Source organism: Cyprinodon tularosa, unplaced genomic scaffold (assembly GCF_016077235.1).
Source record: "Cyprinodon tularosa strain WSP-4 unplaced genomic scaffold, ASM1607723v1 ctg505, whole genome shotgun sequence".
NCBI classification, from domain to species: domain Eukaryota; kingdom Metazoa; phylum Chordata; class Actinopteri; order Cyprinodontiformes; family Cyprinodontidae; genus Cyprinodon; species Cyprinodon tularosa.
Genome location: NW_024039236.1, coordinates 856,872 through 879,826, shown reverse-complemented (window position 1 = coordinate 879,826; position 22,955 = coordinate 856,872). Strand labels below are relative to the sequence as shown.

General features: G+C 39.8%; 1 protein-coding gene across 3 annotated transcripts in view; it reads right to left on the bottom strand.

The window, feature by feature from the left end:
* Window positions 1-2,364: 2,364 nt before the first annotated feature.
* The window catches only part of LOC119795242 (attractin-like protein 1), a 437,403-nt gene continuing 416,812 nt past the window's right edge, over window positions 2,365-22,955 (bottom strand). For all 3 annotated transcript variants that reach the window (XM_038303135.1, XM_038303136.1, XM_038303137.1), the window contains 2 exons: window positions 20,960-21,074; window positions 2,365-3,543 (listed from right to left, as the gene is read on the bottom strand). In XM_038303135.1, the coding sequence (XP_038159063.1) occupies window positions 3,422-3,543; window positions 20,960-21,074 (237 nt within the window). In that variant the 3' untranslated portion in view covers window positions 2,365-3,421. The remainder of the gene's footprint in view (window positions 3,544-20,959; window positions 21,075-22,955) is intronic.

Here is a 22,955-nt window from a genome sequence, read left to right as displayed (position 1 = left end):
CATGCTGCACTGAACAGCTATCTGAATGGTGCACCCTCATTAAAAAGCACAGAAAAAAAAATAGATTCACCTTCAAACTAAAACGATATTGGCCAAGCGTTCTTCCTGATAGGGCTTATCCTGGTATTTGTGAACCCACTTGTTGTTTTAGGACTTACTCCCAGTGTGTCAGAGGGACTGAGCCATTACTCCCAATGTACCAGGCTGATTGAAGGGGTGTTTTTGTGGCCTGTGGGCTAGCTGTTGCTAGCTGGGAATTAGCTGTATTAACCGCTAAGCTATCGGTTGCCGTGGCATCAGAAGGGTCTCCCACATCATCGCTTGTTTCCGTAACATCTCAATGCTGTCACATCCAATGCATTATGTTTATTGGTCATTTCTCATTATTGGATTACCTGAAACTCGATTAATTTGACTATTACCAGAGACCATTGTCACACATCTATTTGCTATATCTCCTTACTGCTCATCAACAGTTAAGCCAATGGACTGAACGTTATCAGACTATACCTCAAGAACTCAGGTGAACTCTTTTTTGTTTGCAATTTCTTTCCTTTATTTTTCTGATTATTGCAGTAGCTTGTAGTGTTTGCTTAGTGAACTAAACCTAATGATACTATGAGGGATTATTAGTTTCAATAAATAAAGCACCTTTCTGTTTTAATTGTGGTCATATTGTTATTATTTATGCAGCAGTGACCAATAGCCTAAAAAGAGCAGAGCCTCCCTCCCTTTTGGTTAAAAACTTGAATAGACAGAGACAAATATTTTCCTTCTGGTTAAAGATTAATAAGTCTTCATTTACAAACCAAGTTATTGACATTACTGATGGTGAAGGCATCTTTGATCTAAACAGCCAGTAAGGTAAGCAGTTAACAGCTGTTATAATAATCTAAAGGTAATTATTTAGTTTTATCCTTGATTTCAAAACATTTCAATCTGAAAAACTCACACAAAGAGAAAAGACAATTAGGAGAAATGTATTGATACAATTACTTTGTCTTTGATGCTCAGACCTCGGCAGGAAACATAGCGCTTAATTTAGATAGATATGCATGAACAGGAGCAAAGAATAGGGCTGTTTCCCCCCAGGCCTGAAACTGCTGGTGAGTGGAGATAGATGGAGTTGGTCAGTCTGTAGACTGCTGGTTGGAGAGACGGTCTGCTGAGCTTTATGGGGAGATCCAGTGGACTGCATGAGCTGATACTAGAGCTTCACTCAGGGACCTGGAAGATGGAAGTCTAGCTTGGGTAACACAGGATGAGAGAACCTGTCCATGATGAGCAAGCATGAAGCGACAGTGGAGAGGAAAAACTCCCCATTGGGAAGAAACCTCTGGCAGAACCAGGCTCAACATGGCGGTCTTCTGCTGGACCGGCTGAGATGTGACAGGGAACACAGTACGAGTTCCGAAGGAATGACGCTCTGGGGCTCGAGCCGGGTGGAAACGGTGTCATCTGAATGCTGATTGGCTTTCATGGAGGTGTGGGTCAAAGCCGATTGGCTGTGTCAAAGGTGGATGTATGAAAAGCAATGAGTTTCTTCAGTTGAACTTCCGCCTAGGCTCCATATTAGTTAACTTTAACTCCCAGTTCTACGTAGTTATTAATATATTCAGAATCTGCTTGTAAAATATCAAAACATACCTTAACTGTCATGATTTCAGCGCTGATTGCTGACTTTATCAAGTAATTCCTTCCACCTGCTTAGCTCCGCCAGTATTCATTTGCCCTCATTTAACCGACCTGTTCCAGCTCCTATTTATGCTGTCTGTTTCCTGCCATCAGTGCCAGATTATTCTTGATCCTCTGGTGTTGAGGGTTCTCTAGCGGTTCTGTTCTGTGTGCCTGATCCTGATCTGTTTCTGTGTTTTGACCTTTGAGGCTGCCAGCTCCTGTACTGATTAGTTTGCCTGGCCTGTCTTCAGACTCCTGTTGGATTCTTCTCTGGACTGAACCTGGATCTGCCTGTTGGCTTTGCCCTGTGGATTATCCTGCCTTCCTTCGTCAGCTCGGATCTGATCTCCTCTCAGCTGCTCAGCCTTTCCGGGATCCGGGTCTGGAACTCTCTGGTAGCTGCGTCTTGTCAGTCGACAGGCTGGAATCATCATCATTCTCTGGGCACGGGATGAACTCTCGAAAAAGGTTAGTGACTCCTGCGTTCTTAATCATCCCCCCACCGATTATCATAGTCACTAATCTTGTTTCTCTCCAATAGGCGTTTCTGCCTCAGGTGCCCTATCATTATTTGAATAAACACTTTTTAAGTATTCCACTGTGTAAGCTTAATTCTGGGTCTTACTTTCTGAGCCATTACATCAGCTAGTCAAAAAGGCTAATTAAAAAAATACAAACGAATTCTGATACAAAGAAGCATCAAAAGGTTTTAATTGTACAGTTTTTTTTTTCTCAGAGGGACAAAAACAGTTTTGTGAGCTGCCATTTGTTAAACCGACTCTCAGCGTCAATCCAGTGCAAAATTACATACATACAATACAGGTTTTATCAAGTCCTATTGTAACTTTACATCATTGATGCAGTTCATAACTGACTTTACAACATCGACTGAAGGATTTAACGAGCTTAATACAAAGAAATGTTTGACATCCTACAAATCTTTCATTGATTTGCATAAAGTATGCTTATTTATGTAGTTGAGAAAGAGCCAGATGGTTTTAAACTCTACAGATTCCATCATATCAGTTTCAGATTGCAAGTTAAAAAAGAGTATTTGTAAAAACTGCTCAACTGTTTACATTTATTTTGCATAATTGATAAATAGTTCATGTTTTGATATGTAACAATCAAACAGAAGAGAGTAAAGCAATTAATGAATCTTCATGCTGGATACCATTAGTGGCTTATTCAACAGAAATGTGGGGTTACGTAGCTTCGTGATTGCATAAAACAACCCCTCAGAGGGCGTACGGATAAAGCATTTTGGTCTCAGTGCATTCAGACGGAGCCTCTCGATCACAGAGGACCTGAGCAGTTACAAAATCTACACCTAGAGAGGCGGCACAGGGAGAAAAAACACCAGAATATAGTATCAAAAAAGAACAAATTCAGTTGTTACATCCATGGATCAAGAGGACATAAATGCAAAAAAAAAAAAAAACAGTTTAAAGTTTAACAGCAGTTTGGTTTTGACTTTGAATAAAGCGCCAAAGTGACTTCTAAGTCAAGAGGGTTTTATTTTACCATCTCATTGGAGCTCTTGATACATTAGTTTGGTTCAGTGATTTAGAAAAATGGCCTTTTCTTGCATAAACAGATGCGATCAAAACAGGGAAAATGGGAAGGCCAGTACATTTGACTCCAGGATTTGCAGTCCATATTTACTTTCATGTCAATCATATGAAGCCGATAGTCCAAAGTCCACATTTCAGGGCGCGCAGGGGGGTGAATAGGGTCACATTTTTCATACACAAGTTCCCTGATGGTGTACAATGTGCTTCCTGTGTTTCAGACCCAGGCTTCTATCTTTCAAGTCCACCACTCGCTGCTGGGACGTGTCCACCAGAGCGCTTGCTATTGCAATACCTGAAATATAAAACATAGAAAAAGAGGAAAAATTACATGAAATGTGTCAAACTAATGGAGTAGACAAAATGGGATAGTTGGATGTTAACAGCATTGTTGTAAAAACCCAAACCAAATATTTCTGCTTTAATACATAAAGGTAACATGAATCAAAAATGTTTTAAATTCCATAACATATAAGAAAAATGATTAAAAAAACTTTATGGATATCAGACTTTGTGCATACCTGCCTTTTTTCAGTTAGCATTGTATATACCAAGTAAATCCCCCCGATGCACAGCCCCCCTCATGCATGACCATCCATGGTCACTAGACGAGCAGATATATCCCACATTGCTTTGCAAGAGCCCTCCTCACAAAACATCATAGGATTTGTTACAGCGGCCCAGAGCTGCAACAAATAAAGATGGCACAGGCACCGTGCAGGGAGGCGGAGTTACGTGACCAACAGGGAGTGAAAAGTAGTGATCATCTGCCTGAACCATCAGTGAACTAAGTTTACGATAAAGTCCCTGCTCTATATAGTGATGGAGGGTCTTAGGGGTTAGGGCGGAATTTTTCGACAGAGCTTTAGTTTACCTGGAATGCAGTAAACATGATGAATGATGTCACCTTTGCAGGCAGGTTTAGTGCGATTTAAAAACCGACAAAGGCACTGACTCCCTTTGCTTGGAGGGCTCAGTCAGCTGGTTTGCACAAACCAACTGAATATACAGTGCAGGAAATCTGCTGTGTTCTTTTGGATGCAGGATGTTTTAAGCATTTTACACTCAGGTGCTTCTTTGGGTGTTTTTATCAGGCGCTGGAAGGGGGAAAGCCGATTAAAGACAACAGCATTTATATCTGTGTGCGTGCACCTTTGCACAGAAATGTTTTTTTTGCAAAGTTCTGATACAGTGAACCGTGAAGCTGAGGATAGCCACCAGCTCTGTTTATCCTAAAACACAGAGGGCGGTGGATTGGCCTGCTGCTACAGGTCTGCAACTCTATGATTCGTTTTAAGCTCTTTTTCTCCAGCACCTGTTGTCAAGGTGGAAGTTTATTTCATTTTGAACAAAAAGTGAAAGTGTTCAGGCAAAAAGGTATTATTCTAAAATACATTCCAAGAAAAATCTTACTGGTATTCCTTTGTCTTTTAAACGCATGAGTTGTAGTTCTTTGGAACTGATTTCTTAAATGAAATGCAAATAAGTGGCTTAATGATCAACCCTATTGCAAAAGTAGATGTATTTATTTTTATTTTCCAAAAGAGGTAGGATCAGGCAAAAGAAATGAGAATTCTTTAGAGCTCACTTTTCTCCATCACCTTCATGCTCCAACTAAATCACATTTGTGAAACTAGAATCCTTACACGATCACAACAACTTATATTTCCTCAAACTTTGGTGAAAAAGCCATTGTTTATGGTCACAAAAGTGCAAAGCTGCTGAAATTAATGAAGAACACAGATAGGGCTGGGCGATAATTCAATAACGATATATATCGATCGATAGACGTGTGGCGCAATAGAAAAAAAGAGAGTCGATAAAAGTTCGATAAAGAAACACAGTTTTCCTTCCTTCTCATTGTAGCCTAGCATGTAGGTTTATGCTAGTCACTGCTTCCTCCCAACCAATCACAATCGCGGACCCAGGCACGCCGTCACAAAGCGCCGCCCTCTCAAACCACAACACAGAGCACATGAAGCTGTGCAGCAAGGAGAGGCGGAGGAAACTGTTTCAAAGAAGGGTTTTTGTAGTTCGGCAGTCTGGCAGTATTTCGGTCATGGCAAGTCGGACAAAAAACAAACCACAGTCATCTGGAAAATGTGTAGGGAACCAGTGAAAACGAAGTCTGATAACACAAGCAACTTTTTTTTATCATCTCAGCCGCAGGAGTACGAGCTGTGTAGGCCCCGGCGCTGCTCCCCTCGAGGAATCTTCAGGAATTTCGGGAAAATGGTGTTGGGGGGGGGTCCATTTATTTATTTGTTATATTTATTTTGGTCACTTTTCTGGTCACTTTAGTTTATTCTTTGTCAGTATTTAATAACATAACTCAGGTCTTTTAAGTTATTTTTCTTTAAAACAATTCTGTTATGGTTAAAAAAGTTGGTTAAATAAAGATTTAATTTGAAGTCTGTGTTTGTGTTTTTTATTACAATTAAATCATTTAGCAATATCATAAAATGTCCAGGCAGAGCTGCTCATAAAATATGGTTTCAAATGTTTTCAATAATTATCGATATCGATCAATATGCATTTTTTTTTTTATCGATAAGCTTTTTTTCTATATCGCCCAGCCCTAAGCACAGATGGATGTAAGAAACCTAGATCTGACTTACAACATATATGTCAGGTATGTTGAAACAGAAACACATCTAAAAGGAACTGGACAATGGACCATTGAATAAAAATATGATTAAACTGAATTCCCTTCAAAAATTCTTTATTAATCCTAAAGGGCAATTAAAGAATATATAATAACAATAAGATAAGATAGGATTTCATGTAAATATAGTAAAATATTAAAGTTTCTAGCATAGTAGGCCAATATTTTCAGTGGTTTATGTCACCATAATGGTATCTCTAAATAACTGTACTGACTCCCTATTTATTGAATAATAATAAAATTCAAAATCTTTTTCCTGTCGTATTGGACCCTACATAGAGTAACACCATATAGACTCTACAGGTCAACATTTACCTGTCTAATTAGCGTTTTCAGCAACGGACCTGAACAAGGGGATGCAGAATCTAGTTTCAAGGCTATTACTACCACTTTCCTTTAAAAGTCTATAATGTGTTTATCTGTTGAATTTGATTAGTTATTCATTTGTTTAAAACTGTAATAATTAAAACTTAGTAATACCACTGGTCTAGCTTTACATGCTCTGATGATATCAAGTGTTTTGATTGGTGTACAAATGCTGTTTCCAAACATTTCAAGGAAATCCACAGCTGTTACTGTATATTTAATGCAGACACACAACCTTATAGATTTGAAGCTTTATGGTTTAGATACCATGCATGGATGTTAGGAGTATTAGGATATATAAGAACCCTCATGTGAATATTTCTGCTTTAAAATGGCCTCCACCTTTGACAAATTGCCATTATAACTGTGTTGATTTTTCCAGCTGAACACACACATCTCCATTTGCAAAATTAAATTGGTCAAACATAATCAAATTATGCTGCAGGTGAGTGAAAGTGCTCATTTGCTACCTGGGTGACCATGCCCATTAATGCCATTGTTTTGTCATGTGAGTTGATACATTATTAACACCCCCCACCACCATGTGGAAACCTCCAACACTCCCCATGTTCTAAAAACTAATGAGGTCATTATGAAAGACAAAATTACCCCAGAACATGACTTTGTGCAGGTCTGATGCTGAAAAATAGGTATGCATTACGGGAAGCATCTGTGGCGGAGGAATTTGGTTGCTAACTGGGTTGCAGGCGGGTCACCCATGAATTCGTAAACTTCAAAGAGTGTGATCACTCTAAATGAACAAAGGAGGCATGAAATCAATGTTTACGATCAGCGGACTGTTGTGAAGTTTTAATACAATGAATATTAGGCCTAGTAGACCAGTAAACAACACCAATGATCTTAAGGAGCGGATGGAACAGTTTGGTTGCTTTTAGTTCATGATTTTAGTTGCATATTTGTGCCATGAAACCTATTCCTGTCCAGAGAAAGCTAAACAGTATAAACACTGGCCAATTTATTATGTAAACCTAAATTGTATATGGATCAATCTCTTTCCTGTTTGATAAAGCTTATAGTTAGAGTGGCTCAAGTTATCCTGAGCTATCTCTATAGTTATGCTGCTATAGGCTTAGACTGCTGGAGGACGTGGAGGACGTAGCGACAACGATACATGTTTTTGTTTTATTCTCTTGCTGTTCTTAAGTTCTGCAGTATTTGTTCATTCAACCCCTAACTTTATGTAGTCTCTGCCTTTTCTTACCGTATTTGGTCTAGTCTTGTATGTCTTGTGACATCATCCTGGAGGCATTATCGACTGGTCTGCGCCAGCAACATCTCAGATTATAAATTATTATAAATGTTTTTCAGGTATTAGTTCCTCTCCTCAACATAACTATGGGACCAGATTTACTGTGACTAACTATATGTGTTGTCTTTCATCACCTGGTTCAGAATTTGTCTGAACTATTTGTTTCCGTGACAGAGCCACCTGTACAGCTAGATTACCATTACTTTCTTAACATAGAAAGTATTCATGGATCTTCTATGTATCTTTTGTATGTCTACTTTTGTCTCCTTGAACCCCAGTCAGCCTCAGCAGATGGCCGCTCACACTGAGCGTGGTTCTGCTGGAGGTTTCTTCCTTTTTGCCGCATGCATGCTTGGTGTGAGGATTGCTGTAGAGTCAACGACAAAATGCAAGAGTATGTGTACTCTCACCGCATGCTAGTTCAGGGTATCTGAAGCGTGCAAAGTCAACTATACAGTATAAATGCATTGAATTGAATAGTCTTGGTGCAAGGCTGGATGGATCCACACCATTACATTTCATACTTCTTGCAGGTAAAATGAAGTTTCACTGAGACATTCATCCATTCTGTTCTCGTATAAAATGGTTTTCTGATGCTGTAGCCGGTCTACTCCAGTGCTTGACATGTTATTCTGATTTTATGCCTTTCTACGATCTAGAACCGGTCCACCCAGTCTTTTCTAACCACAGTTAGTACTCGACTGTCCCACCTGGTACCAACACCTATTTTATTGCTATTCTACTGCCTGTTTGTACCTCAGCGGACCTTCAGGGCTTCAAAATACCTGAATACAATTTTTGCCATGTGATTAGCTAATTAGCTATTTGTGTTAACAAATAAAATCCATGTGTGCTCAATGGAGCATAGCAGAAGTTCCAGAGCTTTTGGTGACAAGTTGAAATGACACTACTATTGTGCACATGCATGGGAACGGAGGAAAGGCATCACAATCTGCTGATGTGACTGCACAGGCATAAATTGGAAGGTTAAAAACAATAATAACCAACATTTACACTGTAATAATGCAGGCAGTGAAGGAACACTGGCTGGAAAAAAAAAACCGTGATGTCTGAAAAAGATTTGAGAAGCCAACAGATGAGAGAGTGGGTCTGACAGGAATTCATCCTGATGGGATGGATTGTTTCAATGACAGAGAGGATCAAAGTATCAGAGATCAATTTCAGTTCAATGGAGCTCAGTTTGTAAGCTCTGTCTACTGATTTCTGTTGAGAAGCTATCCACTCTGCCACCAGGAGTGACACACAGGGAGGACTTAGAGGGGAGGAGGGCGGAATGAGGTCAAAGCAATGAAGGGAAGAAAAGAATGATACCGTGATAGAGGCCTTTATAGGCCACTAGTCAAAGGTCTGGCCACGGAAGGCAGAGGAGTATGACTTCATGTTTTTATTGCTAATCAGATGGCTGATAGAAACTTCATCAGACAATGCTGCAATGACTATTTGTTTAAACAGACCATCATTTAATGATTAGAACAAAGTCTCTTTGATAGATTGCTGTAATCTCGGTTGTCAGGAAAGCTCATGTCCAACTGTTCCTGGATGAGCATAGTTAAAACCAGTGGATAATGTAATTAAAGGTTCTGAGTTAGGGATTAATAATTACTTGCTAATACGACAAACTACGAAGACACTAAAGAAGGTCATTGGTGAAACACAGTGAACTTCACAGGATCAATCCCAATTCAAATTCACTATTCAAAATAGGAATTTGAAGTGACATGATTTAATTGATATGTTTTGACTTGATGTCTCACAAAATCCACTTTATATTTAGATTGTGTAGCATGTTTTCAACATGGCTGAACTCTTCCATGTCATGCAGTCAAGAAGCAGTCTGGTAACAAGTCACACCAAGTCTGGAACGACGTGACAGCAGCTTAAAGAACAACTCAACCCTAAATAGATTTTTCATTTCTTCTTCTACTTTTGGTAATAAAACCAATACATGAATGTCTAAAGTGTTGTCTACATGTGCCAGGGATTATTTTGCTTTAATCCTGCTTTATTTAGTCTAAAACCCTCTGTTAGGCCCCCTCCTCATTAAAAATAATTAGTGTACTGCATCTAATTTTGAAACAGCTTTGGTTTTGTCTCCAAAGATTTTGGTTCCAACTGAATACAGCAAATTGCAGCCCCTCCCTGTCCTTCACCTTTGGTAGAGTCAACAGGAAAAGCTCTGTCCAGAGGAGCTGCAGAGTAGTGCAATGGATCAGACAGCCTTTAGGTTTACGGACGACATGACGTGATAGAAGCGCATATGGATGATACTTATCGACTCACAATTACAGCATTCAGGAAAATAATTAAAAAAATAGTTATATAAAAGGAGTAAACGGCTGCAGCTCTCCATTATACAACCCTAATATAGGAAGGTGTGTACATTTACATGTATCAACTAAAGTACAGCTCAAGAAGTCATGTGTATTTCCTCAATCGTTTGGCAGGAATCAGTTCTGTTTTTTGTACTATGGATAGAAACCAGATTACCCAGACAGAACCCATGTGGACAATATTAACACTCTATGCAGAGAAACCTACAACCTTCTTGCTGCAAAGCAGCAGAGTTAACAATACAGAACTCCACAGCGCTGACACCCTATGCTCATGTAAAACCGGAGAGTATAAACAGTCTGTGCATACTACCCTAACCATGGATACAGCAATATGAGAGTATGGCATTGCTTGTTGAATCAGACGGCCTTTAAAACATCATGATCAGCTGATCAGACTGGGCTCTATTGCCTGTAGTTGTGAAACAATAACTGGAAAGCATGACATATATGTTGAAATCGTTGTTTTTTTTATGTGAATTAGCTGATTTTTTTAAACCATGCTTCGAATAGCCAAACTTTACTTTATTTCGGAGGTTTGTGTCCTCCTCGTAATTGATAGCATGAGCTCTAATGGATAGCATGACACGCATATTGTATCATTTTCTATATACTAAAATGAACCCACAGCTTGCATAGAGCAGCGAAGCCTCGGCCAGTAGGACCTTTTCTTTCTAAAATCGATTTATTTCTGTAGCTGTCAGTAAAACCTTGAGATAATTCCACTGTGGAAGTGTAAACATACTGAACCTGTTGCTGCTGGCGTGGGTCTGCAGGGCCTGGGCATGTTTATTCATTGCTTTCTGGCTGAATACTATCCTAACTGATCCCACAGAGCTGACCAAACAATGCTGGTGAATTATCCTCGCACTTTCCCCCTTCCATTACCATAAGGTTTATTCGTATGTATGCAGAATGAAACTATAAAAAAAGTCATTAAGAACTTGGTCAATAGAACCAGACATTACCGATCCTCTCTTTTTAGTTCAAAATATGACCTTAAAATAAACCAGATGAACACAATCATGGTGTTCCGCCAATGTTGTATAGTTTAAACTACTGTAAACATGGTAACTGATTGCTCAGTTCAAATGAAGATTTATCTTAATTAATCATTTTTAACACCAACTCTAAAAGGATGCTACTACAAGGTGACGGTCAGAAGTAAAGTAAAGTTCAACTGTTACCTGGTTGCAAAGTGCTGATGTAGCCACATAGTGGTGGTCAGGCACCATGTAAACACTTTAAAATATTGATTTAGGGATTATTTTGATATAAAAGATGCTTTGGTGCAGGGGTAAAGCCATAGGAGGTGAAGAGGCCTTGGTAGCTCTGCCTCTTTGTCCCATAAACACCAAGAACCAAAAAACTCTTTCTTAAAATAAAATAGATCTGTTGCTGTCTTCCATCAATCAATAGCAGATAAATGTCTGTTATTACAAGAGATTTTAGAGAAACTTGCTCACAATTTTATCTCTTTTTCCTAAAACGCAACCTCTTCCAACTTCAAACCAATCTCCTCGTTTGTATTACTGAAGTGTTTAGTTTAAATTCTTCCAAGAACCTTTCTTACCAACCTCTCAGGTTCATCTTTCTTTACTCCCCTTGCAGCAAGAGCTAATACATTAGGAGATATTAAAGTCCCTGTATTTCTCTACTCTCACAGGGATTTAAGAATACACCTCTTCTGCTGCATAGGCAGATAAGAAAACAAAACAGGAGAACACTGCTTCACCTCTGTATCGAAGCTCAGAAAGAAGCCTGTGGTGATCTGCATTTCTACTTCTGCTGCACTGAGCCAGGAATACCGACCTCCCAGGAAATCTATCGCCCCACATGGGCTTTTTTCTTAAGAAAGAAGGCTTCAGTTGAAGGAAAGACAGGGGGGTAAAAAAGAAAAGGTAAAAGTCATGAAGTCAAGGGAAAATAGGTTGTCAACATGGAGCCAAAAATAAAATCTTTTCTCTGTCATTTTTATTTTCTCTGCAGCTCTGTCCATCATTTCAGGCCGCTGTGAGTTTGACTCAGGCACTCGGTGGACAGGCTGTCCTTTCTCAGCGAGATGTGGAGGCAGGCCCCATGTGTGAAATGTCATCGACAGCTTGACTGACAGCAGCTGTTAGCCAGTTTAAAAGCAGGAAACCACAGTTTTTCATCAGGATTCCTTGTTTAATTTCACCTGAGAGGAGAAAGTTAGACGCCGTGAAGCAACACCTGTAAAAATCCACTCCAGAGTCGGATTCCTGTGATCTTCACATTTCAGTGAAAAAACTGGGAAATCAAATAAGGATCTGATTTCCTGGATCCTTCCACACCAAGCACCCCCCTCATTATCAGGAAACTTTGAGCTCTGTTAAATGCAGAGGGTCAGTTCATGGTGACCCCTCCGGGGAGCGGCGAAGGAGGACAAGAAGAAAACAAAACTTCCAAAGAGAGACTGTGGGGGAAAAGACGAGCTATAAATGGGCTTCCTCATCGTGGATTCCTCTTGAAGTGAGAGAGTGGGTGGAGCTAGCCTGCAGTGACTTCACGCCAGCATCAATGGAGGACTGCTGTCTTGTGGCCGTACGGAGGAGCGTCTCATGGGAGCTCATTGGTGGGAGACATGAAGGAGGACAGAAACATCACCACTTCCATGAATTCCTCGATGCTTAAAGACACATCATATGTGTTTGTGTGTATGGATCTACATGTCTTGCTTTTGACGGCCCGTACTCTGATCATGACTGATTTACACAGCGGATGGCTTCAGGCTTCAAATACAGGCAGGGAGGACTGATGCTGAGACATCAGATGAGGAAAAATACCAGAAGAGACTAGACAGCTGTTTGACTTTTATTCCAATGTCTGTCACCTCCAACTATTCTCTCTTTTCAAAATCAACAACAAAATCATTCAGGAGTCATAAAAACATCAGGAACTGTCACAACTGAAAGTTATCCTGGAATAGAAATAGAACTGCTTTAATCTTTAAGCTGCTGAGGTGATATTTTTCTTTATTATGATGTCTTCCAACATAAAGACGGACCAGTTTTTTGTGACACCAGGTTTCTCTTCACCTCATAGATTCTCATAATTACCTCTGGTATACATCTGTATCCAAAACAGTTATTTAAAGTTTTACCTTTTGTGGAGGTAATAGTAATTCATTTAATGAGGCACGTAACAGTTTGACTCAACAGTCCTGTTTTTGAAGCAACCATCCTGTAATTTTTTTGCAGAAATCAAAACATGTAATTAAATGAAGCAACTTGGGCAGAGGATTAAACTTTGGACAGCTGCTCCTATGTTTAGGTTGCTGTTCAGCTCTTAAATAACTTTTATCGTATCTAGTTTATATAAATTTTCATTCTAATTTGTAGTTTTTAGAATTATTTTTGTTTTTCCTAAATAAGTTGCAAATCAACTAACTTTAATACAAAGATTGCTTCTTCATTGTGTAAAATAATCATGTTTTTTTGTACCTTTTGCAAATCTGAAAAGTTGGAGTTGTAAAAATTCTAATTTGTTAGTGGTGCGTTTACATTTTTAATAAACTCTTCTTTTCATAGATGAGAGCAGGTTCACCCTGAGCACATGTGACAGACGTGAAAGGGTCTGGAGAAGCCGTGGAGAACGTTATGCTGCCTGTAACATCGTTCAGCATGACCGGTTTGGGTCAGTGATGATCTGGGGAGGCATATCCATGGAGGGACGCACAGACCTATACAGGCTAGACAACGGCACCCTGACTGCCATTAGGTATCGGGATGAAATCCTTGCACCCATTGTCAGACCCTATGCTGGTGCAGTGGGTCCTGGGTTCCTCCTGATGCACGACAATGCCCGGCCTCATGTGGCGAGATTATGCAGGCAGTTCCTGGAGGATGAAGGAATTGATACCATTGATTGGCCCCCACGCTCGCCTGACCTAAATCCAATAGAACACCTCTGGGACATTATGTTTCAATCCATCCCACGCCGCCAGGTTGCACCTCAGACTGTCCAGGAGCTCAGTGATGCCCTGGTCCAGATCTGGGAGGAGATACCCCAGGACGCCATCCGTCGTCTCATGCCCCGACGTTTTCAGGCATGTATACACGCACGCTTGTGGGCCATACAAATTACTGTCACCATTCTATTTTGAGTTGCTGCAATGAAATTTCAGCAAAATGGACTAGCCTGCTGCATCATTTTTTCACTGTAATTTTTGGGGTGTCTTTAAATTCAGCCCTCTGTAGGTTGATCATTTTCATTTCCATTAAATGATGTGGCATCCTTTTGTTCCTAACATGTCACCCAGTCCATAACAGTATAAATAAACAGCACAATTTTTGTCCCCATTGAGATCTGATGTGTTTTCAAAGTGCTCCTTCACTTATATATAAAATTCAAAGTGTTCATTATATATACATATATATATATATATATATATATATATATATATATATATATATATATATATATATATATATATATATATATATATATATATATATATATATATATATACATACAATCAGTTAAAGCTGGTATTTTCTGTAATGTTAAGGAAATTTTCAGCTAGATTTCTGCACCTGTTGACAGATAATATTGGTTCTGTGTTCGCATGAGTGAGATACTCTCATTTTTGTGTGACTGTTTTGATTCGAATGAGGGGAAGATGGTGCGGCAGATCGATTGGTGGATTGGCGCAGCGTCTGCTGTGAAGCGTGCGCTGTACTGTGTCTGTTGTGGTGAAGAGAGAGCTGAGCGAAAAAGCAAAGCTCTCAATTTACTGGTCGATCTATGTTCCTACCCTCATCTATGTTCATGAGATCCCGGGTACAAGTGGCTGAAATTAGTTTACTTCGTGGTGTGTCTGGTCTCTCCCTTAACGTTAGGGTGAGGAGCTCAGTCATCAGGAGAGGACTCAGAGTAGAGCCGCTGCTCCTCCACATCGAGAGGAGCCAGTTGAAGTGGCTCGGGCATCTGGTTAGGATGCCTCCTGGGCGTCTCCCTGGTGAGGTGTTCCAGGCACGTCCCACCTGGAGGAGAACCAGGGGGAGGCCCAGGACACGCAGAAGGGACTATGTTTCTCGGCTGGCCTGGGAGCGCCTTGGGATTCCAACAGAGGAGCTGGCCCAAGGGGCTGGAGGGGGGGGACGTCTGGGCCTCCCTACTGAGGCTGCTTCCCCCGGGACCCGACCCCAGAGAAGCGGAAGAAGATGGACGGAATGATGTTTTCTTTCTTAGATTGGAAATTCCAAATAAATATTTTACTAAACTATTATTTAGTAAAGTTTGTATTTATTGCTACTTTTTCAGTGTTGTTTTATTTGAACTTCTACTGTGATTTTTTTTTTAATAGGGGATGTTAACTTTCATGCAAAACTGTATAACCCTGTCATGACCTTATTTACAGGTTTGCATTTTTAATTATTTAAATAAGTCAACAAAAAGCTTTGACCAAAAGGTTGGCTTGATTTTTATACAGTGTAGGTTTATTTTTTTCATATTTGTCTTCACTGTAAATCTTTCCTCTGCATTCACAGATCGACATCCAGCTATTTTTCTGCCATATATACGACCAGACTTGTGGTTTCATGTCTGAGGCACTAACATATTGCACTATTTCATGTCTGCTCTGCTCATTTCCTCTCATCAAGGAACTGAGGTAATGGTCTCACATCTACTCAAGTTTCATAAAGTTCCCTTCAAGAAGCCAGCAGACATGCTCTGACAGTAGCATTACAACAGAGAAAGCTTCAGGAGGAAGAAAAACAAAGAGGGAGACTAAACATGTATGTGTGCTGGAAGATGAGCTGAGGGGGAGAGCAGTGCTGACTCCGCATATCGCTTCAATCCTCGGTCAGATCTGAGGAAGTGCTGCTGTCTTTTTAGTGGTTTCCACACCGGTTCGTTGCTCCGCTGTGGCAACAGGGGGATATCACATGGCACTCGCTTACAGGGCAACATGAGCTCAGACGGTGGGAAGTCAGGATGTGTCATGGAGGAGAACAATTGATCCAACAGAAAGTGTTAGAAGGGGAACCTGGCAGGTCTGAAAGCAGCTTGCTGAATTTAAGCTGCCACGTTTTTTCTTCTCAATAATGCATCAGGCAGCTGTAAAGGCATCAGCTCGTGATGTAAAAACCTTTTTAACTATGTGCAAAATCATGTAGCATTTGGTTGATTAACAAGCGATTCAATGATTAGTCAGGAAACACAAAGCCGCTTTGAACAATGCCTCACAGCTTGCTGTTTTCACTGCTTCTGTTTAAATTGCTGGAGGCTTTTCCCCATGAAATCCAAAAGGCAGAGATGCTTTTACACACTTTGTTGTGCTGTTGTGAACAGTTCGGCTTTTACAAGTGTCACAAATTGTGAAAACTCTTTCTGTGAAGTTAAAAGAAGTAGATATGGCTCAGAGGCAGCTGACGGTTTACAAGAACAGTAAAAAAAAATCAAAGCAAAACAAAGACATAACCACGATGAGAGCTGCTACGTGTTGTGACTAATCATAAAGAGTTTGGCAGACAGGAGCACTGCCTGCTAATAGCAGCTTATACTGCAGCCGGGGAAATGATAAGCACAGAATATGACAGAGGCAGCACTTTTTAGTTCCTCTGAAGGGACACCTACAGTATGCAGGGAGATCAGAAGGAGCCAACAAGCAAGAAATGCTACAACAAACAACACAGTTACACATATGATCTATAATCTGCTAAAACAAACAAACAAACTCTATTTTTAGGGACATTCATTAATTTAGAGATTCAACATAACAAAATAAGGAGGAAACTAATGCGCACAGGCTACTCTACAGTTCATAATAAACTAGTTATCATTTGCTAACAGTTGAAAAATACCAAAGCTTGTAAATCTTGTCACATCTTAACGATTCAGACCATCATATGCCTGATGTATGAAAAACCTGGCAAAAATGCTGGCACAGGTTGGATAAGTTATGGGTAGGTTTTGTATAAGTTATGAGCATACTGAAAGATGCTGAAACACGCTGGAACATTTCAACATACAGCAAGTACGTCGACGTATGCTATATGTGCGCCATCAGTTCCAGGTCAGTTATCTGATGGTCGACATCCGTTCAGTGTCAGTTCCTCATCAGTCGTGGCGTCTAGCTGATCCTAAACCTCTGAGTAACTTCTGCGTAACTTATCCAGAACTTCTCTCCAACGCATATCAACATATCTGACGTGTTCCAGACGAGCGCTGAACGAGTTTCTAACTGCCAGCTACTAAATCTGAATCTAGATAAGTCATTTTTTCTTAAAATAAGTGCATTTGTTCTTGAATTGAGGAGGTGAAAGAGACATTTTGCCAATGGAACAAAACAATTTACACTTCAAATAAGAAAACACAATTGCATTGTCTTATTCCAAGTGCATTTTATCTAATTATCTTATTTTAAGAGTAAAATGACTCATTCCATTGGCAAACTATCTCATTTACCTACTCAAATTAAGGGTAAATACACTTAATTTGAGAAATTTTTACTTATTTCTAGATTGTTTTTGCAGTGTATAATGGCGTATTGGCAGCATTTTGGTATAAACCATTCAGCTGGGTTAATACAGTGATCAAATAAATCTTTTTCTGCAGATATTGTGCCTCCAGGCGCATTCCTGACTCCCTCAGGACATTGGCTTGTGCATCATTTCATGTGCATTACGCTGCTCTGTGTTATGCTGCAGTTATGCTGTTGTTGGACAGAAGTTCTGGACTCGTTATGAATCTTTTTATACGCCCAAAATAGAAAAGATACATAGAAAGTTCAGCATATGGCAGCGTTTTAGGACATTCTGGGACGTCAGGCATACACTGGGTAAATCAGCAAGGTGTGACAGGGGCTTTAGATAGGGTCACGTAAGGGTTAATCTGAGTCTCAGAAATATAAACATAAAACTGTAGGAAGAAAAAAAAAATCTACTAAAAATCCCAATAAAAAAACTACGGAGTAAATTTGTTCAACGTTGGGCTAAGCAATAGTAAGAAAACTCAGCAGCATATTGTGATTACAACACTGCCTGCAATAAATAAACATGAAATTGGAAGTGGCTGGTCAGTTTAGATCTAAAAGCAACAACAAACATCAATATTTTCATCTCAGGAAGGTTTTATTAGAAAACTTGCCTCTGGCAGAAGCTTATTACAATTTTGATATAGTTCTTAATGATTTAACTGTCTCGTCTGACCTTTACGCTTTAAATCTATCTATTAAATGTCACCAAATATATTAAAAACAAAGCCTGAACAAACACTTCTTGAATAACTCCTATTGTATCTAGGTATGGGGTTGGAATTATTTTAGAGAGTTCTGAGCTAAAGAAAAAATGCTTATATGGGGAAATGGTGTTGATAATTTGTCTCTGTTTAGAAGGCAGCAGCAAGAGCTGTAAGTAAAAAGTTAATGTAAAACTTTGGTTCTAAATAAAACAAAGAAAGGATAATATTTACCCTAAAGGTGAGAAGGTGGTGAGTGTTGTATGTGCGCTGTCAGTGTGGGGACCTCTCATACATGAAATATGCTCCTACCTTCACTTTAAACAGCCCGATATAAACTTAGGGCTGATATATTAACCATGTTTCTGGGGTTACTTTACACAAGCTGGCTGCAGGCATGGAGAGTCCAGATGGTAATGCATCCCTTTAATAGGTAATTCATTTAACTTTGTTGTCAGAAAACTGTATTGGGGAAAGGTTTACTACCATTATCTTACTACCATCCTTATTAAAGGTTATTTTGTCAGCAGACATGTTGAAATAGAATCATGACTTTTAAAAACTGGAAACAGCCTTGTGTGATGATCTGACCTGAAAGCTCACCTTAATTACTCCTGCCTTTCACCTGCTTAACTCTCTCCAGCTCTCAATTATCACTCACCTCATCCACCTGCTGGTTTCCCTTATATTGGGCTCAGTTCCAGCTATCAGGGCGAGGTCACTGTTTGAGGGTTTGTTCCCCATTTCACTTCGCTTAGGCTACGTTTACACTGCAGGCCTTGATCCTCAATTCCAATTTTTTTGAGAAATCCGATTTTTTTGCTTTGCCGTTCATATTTCCAAATATATGCGGCTTGTATGTGATCTCCTGTGTGAACTGCAGTCATACAACGCAAATGTCCCGTATGCGCAGTCGAGGACGCAATGACGTCACAGGCCAGCGTGTTCTGTGTTTACGGACGTAAACATGGATGGTAGTGCTGGAGCGCATCTAGCGCTCTTTTCCAACCATAAAAACTCAATCTTTTCAATATAGTTAAACATAAATACTACTCTCTGCTTCATCATCTGCCATTGTTGTTGTTTTTCTTGCTACCTCTGCGTAGCAAGACGCAGAATAGTGACCTATGTCGGGTATTAATGACGTTCAGGTCGGATTCATTCTGTTCAGACACAGATCACATTTGAAAAGATCTGATTCATATCGGATTCAGGACCTCATAGCCAAGTGGCCTGGGTCGGACTGGAAAAAATTGGATCTGTGCTGTTCAGACAGTCATGAAGAGATCAGATCCAGGTCGCATATGGGCAGAAAAGTCGGGTTTGGGTCACTTCAGGCTGCTGTGTGAACGTAGCCTTAATGTCCTGTCTGTCAGTTTTAGTCATTTCCAAGGTTCATGTCCCTTTTTCCAGTGGATTATTTTTCAGCCCATGTCATCAGGCCAGTTTGATCCTTCACCAATGGTGAGGGCGTTTCAGTGTTTCCTGAGTGATTCTGTTTTCTTGATTCCGTTCCCTCTCACCCACTGGCCCTGTCATTTCCTGCCTGATCTGTTCGCCTGAACCACAGTTGGACTCCTCCTGGATTCTGCCTCCCAGGTGCTTTTCTGTCTGAGCTGGATGCTGGGCGCACGGGACTCTTAACCTGCCTTCACGCTCTGATAGATTCCTGGAACCCGGATCAGTCCATTCCTGACTGGATTGGAACCCCTGACCGGACTGTGGACTCCTGGATTCCAGAACTACAAAAGTCCTGCTTGTTCGCTGGGGCTGCTGCATCAGGGACGCTCTGGATGGCTCAGGGCCGCTTCTCGTTGGTGGGGCATCGGCTGATCCTGCCTATCATTGAGAGGATGGACTGAACTGTTACACCAGGTAAGTGACTCACTCTAATAATCATCTTCTGTTCAGATCATCGTGGTCACCTACCTGTGTTTCTCCCTAAACCAGAGCGTCAGTGATTGGGCGGTGCCCCGCCCCCCTCCTGCGGTCATCAGCAGCCCGCTTCAGTTCTGTCAATTTATGTTTCAATAAACACTTTAAAATTTCCTACTGACTGACTCAACTTGAATACTGGCTCCATCTGTCCCGTTTTATGACAGTGGCTCCATTTTTACTAAAATATAACTGACTTTTCATTTTGCCATTTAAAGCCGGTTTAAAGGGGAAATAGAACATTGTGATTGGGAACGGCGTGAGTGAAATAGGGTTTATTAGGAAAGATGTTAATGACATATATTGATGTAAAAGTTACCCAATTGCATAATCAACATGATAAATGTTTGTGTTATTTATGTTTCAAAAACAAACAAATATGGCTGACGGTAAAGTAGGTGATGTTGGGATTGCAAATCTTCAGCAGGGAATGAAATGACTCAGTTTGTCAGTCGGTGTTGCAGAAATACAGAAGTAGCTCTTGGTACTGGAACATCCCAGATAACAATACAAAAGCTCACATTTTGACATTTGGGGGTTTCTTTATGTTAAAGAATTCAGTTTCCAGTAAAAAGAATTCCCATATTTCCCGTCAGTCTACAGTGGAGCTGAATGTGATCCTGAAGTCTCAGGATTTTTGGATTTTTATTGTGTAGAGGAAGAAAAAATGTGTTGATGTGTAAATGGTGTTTATACTGTAGACGTTATCTCTGTGCTTGGTGATAAAACATGTGTTTCAGTTTTATTAAGAATTTCTTGACACCAGCTCTATTTGCTTAGATTCTATAGGGACCTTATTTTGACGGGAAACGGTAGAGATCCCTTGGAGGAGCAGAAGACGAGGAATATTAAGGATTATTTTCTCCTACTCCAACAGCAGGACACACTGTGTGTCGGTGAATGCAGGTGAGCATCATACCAGACTGTCCAGGTGGAGGTATTCCAGAGGGGAGTCTTGGGAGATGCATTAGGACAGTGAGAACTCCTGCTCGGCTCCCCCAACACGGCTCCATGGCGACGGGCTTTGGCACCGCCTGCATACAACGCAGGGATAAAAACTCATCAGTTATGAAAATACTTTAAAAATGGTTTCTAAAAAGATTAATATGCATATTTATTAATAAATCAGGGTTACAATTTAACCAGATGTCCTTATTTCTCTACATGCTTCTCAGAAGTTAATATGCCTTCATTTTCTTTTTTTTTTTTTAAATCTGTTTGTTTCTTATATTCCAGAAATTATCATTAATATTTTGGTTAGGTAAATATGCACAACACTTATAAATGATGGCTTAAATGTGGGCCGTGATTAGTGAGATATTTTTTAATCTAGGGAATAGAGATGCAAGTTATTGGTTAATAAATTAATCTAATGCTGACCGATCTTAGCAATCAACTAAAGTTCAATAAAAATGGGCCACTTTCTTAAAAAACAGAACTTTTCTTCTATCATGAGCATCTTTCCATAACTTGAAAGGCTTTTTATATCCTTGATTAATAAAAGTAGCGAATCATTGTTTTTTAAAATTCCCTCTCTTAAGAACTGACATTTTTCTTTTGTATTATTAAAGTAGACATAATTACAAGATATCAGAAAACACAAACCTATTAGATCATTGCATAAATCCCATAAATTCCCCAACCTTTGACTTGTGTTTCCCTTTGGGGATTTTGTCTCACCATCAGCCCCCCTCTCAGTCAAAAGAATGGATGACTGTCAAAAAGTGGAACTTAACAATAACTGAACAAAAACTATTTTTACTAAATCTTTTAACCTGAGCGTTTAATTCTTAGGCATTCTATTCTTTCCATCTCAAATTACAAAATAATTAGTAAGGTACTGAAAAAAATACAAAATAAAATCCTATTATAAACCTGTATTTCTAAAACTAGAGCTCCTGAGTAACTCCCCTATAATCACATTTAAACTTGAAGAATTGGGAACAAAATACAGAGTCATAATATATATAGATTTTAAAAGTACTATCAAGGTCAGTTTTACTTAATGGTATGTAGCGACATGTAATATGCATCATTAAAACAACACTTTTACCAATTGACTCTCAATCAACAGAGCATTTCCACCGACAGAATGTATCATTTCTCTTCTTGAGCGGACCAATTGTATAATGTTGCTAGGGAAAATTAATAAACATTGGGCCAATCAGCATCGCCAAGATGAATGGCTTTGGGGCTGCTGGAATTTTGGCCCCTCCTACAGTGATATAGGTGATGTAGCTAGTAGTCAGTCAGGCAGTGAGGTAGAGATTATGGCAACGAGGAGAGTTGAACTTTAAGAGCAGCTTTCACACAATTCAGTAAGATCTTCACCGAGTTACCGTTTCACGAGAACGATGGTGGAAAAAATCCATGAAAAGGAGCTGGGACCCGACAAGCCGAGCGAACCGAGGAAAAAGCTAAATCCTACAACCACAGTTTGAGCAGGAGCTGGATCCAACGTAAACACTTTTCCCTACATTCTTTTTAAAAGAGAGCCGAGTGATTTAACAAAGTCTGGACAGACAGACTTGAAACACCTCTCCGACAGATAGGACTGATTTAAAGAACCTTTTAGAAAAGGCAAAGAAGAATGAACAATCTGGGATTCACAGGGAAAATGATAGAATATAGTCTACCTTTTCTAGATGTTTGTTCATTCTCAACCAAAGATAAACTCTTAAATAAACACATTCTCAGAAAATAAATAGTTTTTTATGTTAAAAAAGTATAATGTTGACTAATCTCTTCGCTATTATTAAACTGGTAGATAATTTTTCTTTGTGACACAATATTTGACCACACAAAACACAGATATACCTTCACAAAGCCTCAGAAGGGTAAGATTTATATACAAAAAGTTAATCTGGACATGAAATGATGTTATATCCCCCCCCCCCCCCGAAGGAAACTCCACC